The sequence below is a fragment of the Impatiens glandulifera genome, chromosome 2 (assembly GCF_907164915.1).
Source record: "Impatiens glandulifera chromosome 2, dImpGla2.1, whole genome shotgun sequence".
In the NCBI taxonomy this organism is placed as follows: Eukaryota; Viridiplantae; Streptophyta; class Magnoliopsida; order Ericales; family Balsaminaceae; genus Impatiens; species Impatiens glandulifera.
This window is the reverse complement of record NC_061863.1, coordinates 19,323,774-19,332,193: the sequence shown is the minus strand read 5'-3', so window position 1 is coordinate 19,332,193 and position 8,420 is coordinate 19,323,774. Positions and strand designations below refer to the sequence as shown.

The 8,420-nt window shown below is 29.6% G+C and overlaps 1 protein-coding gene across 1 annotated transcript; it reads right to left on the bottom strand.

Annotated features, from left to right (window-relative positions):
* Positions 1–3,922: 3,922 nt before the first annotated feature.
* LOC124924462 (WD-40 repeat-containing protein MSI4-like) lies at positions 3,923–8,168 on the bottom strand. Its single transcript, XM_047464498.1, has 14 exons — positions 8,154–8,168; positions 6,421–6,507; positions 6,257–6,319; positions 5,882–5,947; positions 5,705–5,779; positions 5,429–5,504; positions 5,142–5,343; positions 4,958–5,039; positions 4,799–4,872; positions 4,618–4,720; positions 4,454–4,528; positions 4,293–4,366; positions 4,088–4,187; positions 3,923–3,994 (listed from the first exon to the last, which is right to left on the bottom strand). The coding sequence occupies exons 1-14, from the start codon at positions 8,166–8,168 to the stop codon at positions 3,923–3,925; spliced, it is 1,164 nt and encodes a 387-aa protein (XP_047320454.1).
* Between the last annotated feature and the right edge of the window lie 252 nt (positions 8,169–8,420).

Below are 8,420 nucleotides of genomic sequence, written 5' to 3'. Positions count from 1 at the left end.
ATCTCTGGAGCGCTAGTGATGTTGAAAGCTATCAGGAAAAGTAATAATTTGTATTACTATCAAGGTAGTACAGTTAATGAGAAAACATGTGTATCAACTTCCGGGAGCGGTAAAGAATTAGAGGTAACAAAGATATGGAATCTGCGATTGGGGCATGCTGATGAGAAATCTATGTAAACTCTTGTCAAGAAATGATTGTTGAAAGGTACAAAAGTTTGTAAATTACATTTTTGTGAACATTGTATTGTGGGAAAACAAAGGCGAGTAAAATTTGGCACTGTTATCCATAACACCAAGAGTATTTTGGATTATGTGCACTTGGATGTCTAGAGACCTGCCAAGACTCCTTCTCTTGGAGGTAGACATTATTTTGTTACTTTTATTGATGATTTTTCCAGAAGAGTGTGGGTGTTTACTATGAAGAATAAAGGTGAAGTGTTTGAGATTTTTCTTAAATGGAAAACTCAAGTTGAAGACGAGACAGGAAGAAAGATCAAAAATTTTCAGACTAATAACGGTGGAGAATACAATAATGATTTATTCCAGAAGTTATGCCAAGAGTGTGGCATAGTTCGACATTTCACAGTCAGAAAAACACCACAGCAGAATAGAGTATCGGAACGTATGAACATGACATTGGTGGAGAAAGTTCGATGTATTTGTCTAATGCTGGGTTAGACAGGAAATTTTGGGCAGAAGTTGTTCATACGCTCAACATTTGGTAAATCGCCTACCATCATCTACACTTGGTGACAAGACTCCATTAGAGGTATGGTCGGAAAAACTTACAACTGATTATGATTTTTTGCATATTTTTATTCTACTGTATATTATCATTTAGATGAATCAAAGTTGGATCCATGAGGAAAGAAAGCCTTTTTATGGGATTTACTACGGGAGTTAAAGAATATCGCATCTGGTGTTTGGATGCAAAGAAAACCATTATCAGTCGAGATGTTACTTTTGATGATTATTCAATTTTAAATAAGGTAACACCAGACAAGCACATCAATGCCGCTGGAGAAATTTTCTCTGGAGATTTATTTTCTCTCTTCGGGCACGACTGGCACATCAACGCCGTCGGAGCTTCCGACGTCGGCATGATCTCAAATTTCTCCAGTAGGTGCGTCTGTTTCCCCCTTATAATATGTCTGAAGGAATTTCAATTTTACAGGAGGAATTGGGAGATATCACGATTATAGTTTCTAGATTGGATATTTGGGTCGTTGTTGGCACGATCGGCATGATCGGCACAATCGACACGATTGACACGAACGACACAAACGACACGGATTCTCGCTGCGACCGCGCTTCTACATCGGAAGTCGGTTGCCATCCTCCAACGTCTTCGATCGGTTGTCGTGCACCCTCTAGAACGTGTTCTGTTGTGCAATGAATGGTTCTCCAACCGTCGACCGGAGCATTTCGTCAAAACCCCCTTCTGGAGAGACCTGGCATCGAATCGGTGTCGGTCGCCCTCCTCTCCTCACTTTTCGCTTACAGGTTAGTTCGGACCTCGGTCGGGACAACAAACCACACCGCGAGGCGCGTGTAGGTCCCTATTGAACTTCTTTCTCGCCGTTTGAATCAAGTGTTTGGTCTGGAGGAAGCTTTCGCAGGTCTCTTAACAATCTTAGGAAGCAGAAGCCAGAAATCATGGATGAAGTCCTCAAAAATGGAGAAGATTCGCTTATTGATTCTATGTCAAATATATCATCGGGTATGAGTTCTTTTCCACATGTTGATGATTATACGAGAATAGTTCTATTGGGGATTCATACTGTAATGATATGCATGTTCATAATTGAAATGATAGGATTAAATTGATAGAAAAAGATAATACTGCATATAGAAATGATAGGACTTTAATAATTAAATAAACAAGTTAGGTGAATCACCGCATCTTATAATGCATCTATATAATGAGAATCGCAATGAATTAGTTTTCTATATGAAAATATATTTGACATTAATTTCTAATAAAAAAACATTGCATCACAATTTAGTAGTTTAATTAGGCTTCAAGCCTTTTTATTATCCCACAAGCTCAGGTGTCATCTTCTGTCGAGTTTCCATAACATATGCCTTGTTTGGAAATCACTGAAAAAAAATTTAAAAAATCTTTCAATTATTGATTGTTAAGAATTCAAATTATAACAAGAATACATTTAAGATAATTGAGTGAGTTTGTCATGACATTGTTTATTTTTATAAGCAATAATTTCAATAATAATTAAATTTAGAGACATGTCCATGAATATATAACCAAATATAACATAAAAACGTCAATGAATTTATGAATCTAAATTATTGGAAGTTAGATATAATATTATTTTTTAAATAATCTCTTTTAATTTAGACATGAATAAAAAAAAATGTGAGAGAAATAGTGTTTCGATACACCATAATCGATTGTTGATATTAAAATAGTTATAAAAAAACTAATATGAACCTTGGAATGAACACCGGTTATACTTAAGATTTTTTCAATTGATGATAAAGAAATTTTGTATGAACAAAGTTTGTCCACAAAGATCTGCAACATTGGCTTCCAAGAATAGTAACTTTTGGGATTTCACTCGATCTAAAATTTAATATTATCGAACATCATAAGACGTTTTTTGATATCCGAAGAGAAATAGCTTTCTTATTACCAATAAAACACCAATTGCTCAAAATATAGAATTTGTAAGAAGCACATAGCAGACGAAATTAAAAAATTGAGGCAAAAAGCCTTAATATTTTTATTAGGATTTCTTTATTTATTGAGCGAGTTCTTATTTATGGAGGAACACAATTGATTGTTAAGATTACACAATAATAAAAATATTATTAAATATATATTGTCATATAATACTTAATATTAAAATATTTTAAATGAAATTATGAAGTATGTTTAGTTGTGTAGTTTTCTTTCTTACTCTCACAATTTTGAAAACTATTAATTATTGTTCTTTGGATTTGTTCAATTGATTTCTCTCTTAGACTAAATCATAATCAAACATAATTTTATTCACTCTTTCATCATCTAAATTATTCAATTCATTAATCAAAATATTAAAATATTATTTATTTACAAAAATTAAAATTATTATTATAAATTTATTTATTTTAAATATTTTAACCAAAAACTACTCACCTTTTCAAAATTATCACATTTAACATTTTTTAAATAAATTAATATTTATTTAAATAATCATAAAAACTCTAAGAGAATTCTCAAAAACAATAAAATAAATTTTTTTGGTCTAATATTAATGAAATGTATATTTTAAATAGAAAGATTGTATTGTCATGCATCTACTTAAAAAAACAATTAAAGAGGTTTACCTTACTATCCGTTTGAAAACCTTTGTATTTATAAATTTTTTTTATTATTTTTAATGATTTTTCCAATTTAAGAAGTTAGTACTACTCAATATCTCCATAAAGATTCGCACCATAATTGTCCCTTTAAATTATCCAGTAGGTTATACTATACTCACAAAAAAAATATGAAATATTTTTTATCAAAAAAATATTTAAAAAAAACTTAATAAAATTTCAAAATAACCCAAACAACAAACAAGCTCACTTCATTGTGTATGGATTTAATATGCTTTAGAATGTTGAATCTTACATGGCTTATAGCTAGTACAAGCCTTTTTGGGATCTTTGGTCTAATTTTTTTGTTTTGATCAAAATTAAAACATAGTTTTCTTAGCATTTTTCACTCTATTCTTGAAAACTCTCAAACTTTCTCTATTATAGTAGGATATAACACTAATGAAATAGGACAAGTAATTTAAAAAATATTTTGATACCATTGATTAAAATGACTACATAATAACGATCAAAGACATTAAAGTTTAGCCCATCATATCAGTGTTAAAAACAAAAGAAAATTAATAATTTATTAAGAGGTGTTGAAATTGATTATATCTTACTTATAATTCTCTAACTCAGCCAGAACCTCCTCTCGTGGTCTGTAAATCATGTCTATAATTCTCCATATCTACAAAAACAACAACATTTACCAATTACTCATTTAATAATCTAACCATATTAATGGTTCATAACAATAGAAATTATTAAAAACAATTATTACCTGCATAGTACCACCACCGCCAATACTGTCTCCATCATCCGACACACTAACGATTGTCCAAGGATCAAAAGAACTCCAATGGAAATCCACAACTTTGCCTCTGAATAGATATATCCAAAATAAATAAATATAAAACTCTGAATTGATATATCCAAAACAAATAAATATAAAAAGAAAGAAAGAAATACAATAATAAGTTTCTTACCTATGACCACAATGGTTAAATAACAAGCCCGGTGAACTATCTGATGATCCACCAAGTTCTTGCATTCCACCCATCTTCAACATGAATGAAATTTAAATATTTAATTTTGAAATCAATTTATAATAAAAAACAATTCATCATATATTAATTAGGTTTCAAACCTTTTCATGATCCCATAAGTTCAATGTTCCATCTTCCGATGAACTTCCAAAAACTGATGCCTTGTCTGGAGACCACTGGAAAACAAATTGAAGCATTTGTTCTTTCTATATTATTTCCCTTCATGAAAATATTTAGAAAACAGTAGTCATCATATTTTTCAAACCTGTACACACAGAACAGCAGCATTGTGACCCTCAAATACATGAACGGGTAATCCAGAAGTAAGTTTTCTACGGTCATACATCATTACTGTATTATCAGCTGATCTGTTGAATAATACCAAATAAAATTCAGAATCACAAAAGATGAAAAAAATAATTAAAAAAACACATTTCAATGCTTACCCGGTCAAAATAAGGTTAAGATCATGTGAATTCCAATCAACACAATGAATGTCAGCATCATGAGCTTTCTCAACCTGAAAAAGAGATAGAGAATCAAGTTTTAATAAAAAAAAATCAATTTTGTAAGCTTCTTAAAGTAATTTAAAGGAATGTAGGTACCTTGATAGTTGGATTTGAACCTGTCCTTACATCCCAAAGTATGAGACATGAATCATCACCCACACTACAGAACTCTTGTCCACTTTAGTACATACAAAAAAAGAATTTACTTAAAAATATCATAAACTGCATATAGATTGAAATATCAAGCATAAAGATCAATTTACAAATGTAATTTCTCTACCTTGAAGGGCAAAATTGTACATCCTCAACTGTATCTTGATGTCCTAGATAAGTACCTCGAGGATGAAGAGTAGTAATACTTTCAACAGAACTCCCACCAGCCTTGGAGTTTCTTATGGTTCTACCACCACCAGATGGTGTCTCTAAAGCCAAGGTGGAGATATGATCTTCAATATTCCATAGAACCACCAATTTGTCCTTACCTAATATCAAAAAACATTGTATTTATTAAATATAAGAAAAACAATTTGTACTAAAAACATTTCAAAGGTATAATGAGTTTCCAACCTCCGGAAAGCACAAAAGGTTCAGTTTGGCCCATGGAAAGAGCAAATTCTGCATTTTCTTTATGCCCAATAAGTACCTGCATGTTAGGTAATGATTCTTTTATGCATTAGAACTCTATTATAAACTACAACTCAAAATAAATATCATTCAAAGATGTTTCTTAATATATGAAATATTTAAGTTAAAATCTGCAAATTTAAGTGTATAAGATATAACTATAAATATTTGAAAAAATGATTGTATCATGACAACATTTTATTGTGCAGCATCACGTACCAAATCTGGACAAGAATTTTGGGCTCCATACACAGCTTGTCGATTAGGCTGGCTCTCAACATTCCAAATTAGAACCTGAACAGAAATTGAATGCTTTAGATCGAGATAGAAAAAACTCAATGAATCTTAAGTGTCTCAATATAATTCAGATATAGAAGAACGCAACAAGATGCATACATTTGGACCGTCAGTGTGAGTGGCCACAATATTTCTATTTTGAGGAAGTTCTTTGATTCGATTCACCTGTGATGATTCCATATACAATCAAGATTTGTGTTTAAAGAATGAAGATGAAATGATATATAATATTATGGATAATAGCGGCCTGAAATCTTTACAACACATATATACACTAGTGATCATATTTCTAGAACAATCTATAAAACTGAAAGGCGTTATATCTAGAATAATGAATGCATATTGCAGATAAGGCTAATAAGATGTCAAGAATATCGGGCCTCTAAATAATAATTACAAATTAACATGTTTAATTTTAGAACATCCCTATATTCTAATTATGAAAAGATATAAAACAACTAAAATAATTAATACCTCTCCAGGGTGAATTATTGTTTTGAATTTCTTCACAAATGGAGAACTAGAATTTTCATTTAACTGCAAAGATCATACAACCAAAACATACATTATTCCATTGGTAGAACATTGAAAAAGAGAATGAACTATTATTTTTACAATGTCAGAATTGATACACTTACCAGTGTGATATGTTGAGCTGAAGCAACCCTATGTTTAACAATATCACAATTTATGATAACAAGTGTGTTTGGAACACTACCATCAGTCTAGCAAACGAAACATAAACAAACAACAAAATATCAGAACTAGCTAGGAACCAATTTTTTAAAACAACAACATAGATATAAGATTAATAATGTGGAAATATGACAAGCAGATGCTTCATTCCCTAGCAAGCATATATATATATATATATATATATATATATATATATATATATATATATATATATATATATATTTATATATTGATAAATATCAATTCCTACTTCCTAGAGTTCAATTCAAATGGATAGACATAATATGAAGAGAGACGAAGAGAGTTGAGAAGCCAAAGTTCCAATAAATTTATTTATTGGAATAATTCTATAATTTAATGTGTAACAAGTTATCCCCTATATATAATATATAGATTTTGTCTTTTAAAAGGTCAAATTTATATTTATACAAATTTTTGAGAGTGATGTGTTCAAATTATAGCAAACTTGTGGAGGAATAAATTTTGATCACCTTTTTAATTATATCGTTTATAAAAAGATGATTTTAAATATGACTCTCATAATCGCCAAAGACCAACTATGTAAATATCAATAACGGTTCTTATGCTAATAATTATGTATTTTTTACTCTTTGTATAAGGTGAAAAAAATCAATAAAAAATGTGTTGGTTAAGTAACACACAAAACTTTAAACATGGAAAGTTATTAACAAATTTTTAACTATATTAATTAGAATTTTATTCATAAAATCTATATATAAGATATTTCAAATTATCAAAATAAATTTTAGTTATCTTGGTTTGATTCTTCTAATGTCTAGGCAAGACTTTTTAGAATTGTCTTTTGGTTATCTCTTTTTTTAAAAGGTCACTAAAGCTCGAACTCATGACCATATAAAAATGAGATTTGTGTTATATTACCGAGTTATATAAACTTTCTTATAAGTCTTTTTCTTAAATAAAGTAATAAACATTTGTGTTCACAACCCTTGCTAATCATCTTCGCAATATAAGGTTTGAAATCGAAGCACATAAGTGAGAACAAGATAGAAATAAGAGACTTAAGTTATCAATAATTCAATTATATAATGATTAACCAACTTTATTTGAGATGATAGGGCTTAATTTTTTTTACTTATTTTTTTTCTTTGATTCTCTTTGCTCGTAACTTTTGAATGCCCTTCACATTCACGTCTCTTTGAAATAAAAGTTGATATGTTTTCCAAAAAATATGCTACATTTTGTTTTAGTTTTTCGTCTCATACATCTAATCCTTACTCCATAGTATTCTTATTTACCAATTGGTAGACTTTTGATTACAATAAACTGGATAGTCGGGTCAAACATTTATTGGATCTTTATTGGATGATTTGGAAATAATGCAATATAAAGCATGACATTTAAAGGATTTTTTTTGGAAATGAGAGGATCTCTATGTATGTTCATCTCGATAAAAAATGAAGGGTTTGTCATAGATGAGACTACTATGATTTCATAAGAATCTAACACATTTTTCTTTGTTAGTGTCTTTCTATTTATTTACATTTTTCTAAAATTGATCACCCCTTGCGTTTATAAATTTATTTAATTAAATCATTTTAATACAACATGACCTTTAATAAAAAAAAAAAGGCATACTAATTATTATAGGTTGATTTTATTTAATTGATTTATGTATGTTTTTTTTGGCATTTACAGCCATGATAGCCATCGACGATGGAAAACATTATTTTGTCCATTAAACCCAAAATTTCCCAATTAATAGTGAGATATGATCATTTGATAGTTAAGGAAACTTTGAAGTAGAGTCAAAATATTAAAGCAAGGGTGAAGTAAAACATACTGTGGTTAATTGTCTTCTTGTTGTTGTCGCATTATCTTATTTATTGAATAATAAGTATAACAAAAAAATTTTTGCTAAAGAATTGTCTGACAATCTCTTAATTAGAAAATCATTGATTTA

Excerpts from the sequence above, each read along its gene's own strand:
- LOC124924462 (XM_047464498.1), bottom strand. Across the intron at positions 5,948-6,256 it reads CAATAATTCACCCTGGAGAG|GTGAATCGAATCAAAGAACT; the intron begins GTATTAATTATT and ends GAATCATCACAG. Across the intron at positions 4,529-4,617 it reads CTGCTGTTCTGTGTGTACAG|TGGTCTCCAGACAAGGCATC; the intron begins GTTTGAAAAATA and ends TTTGTTTTCCAG.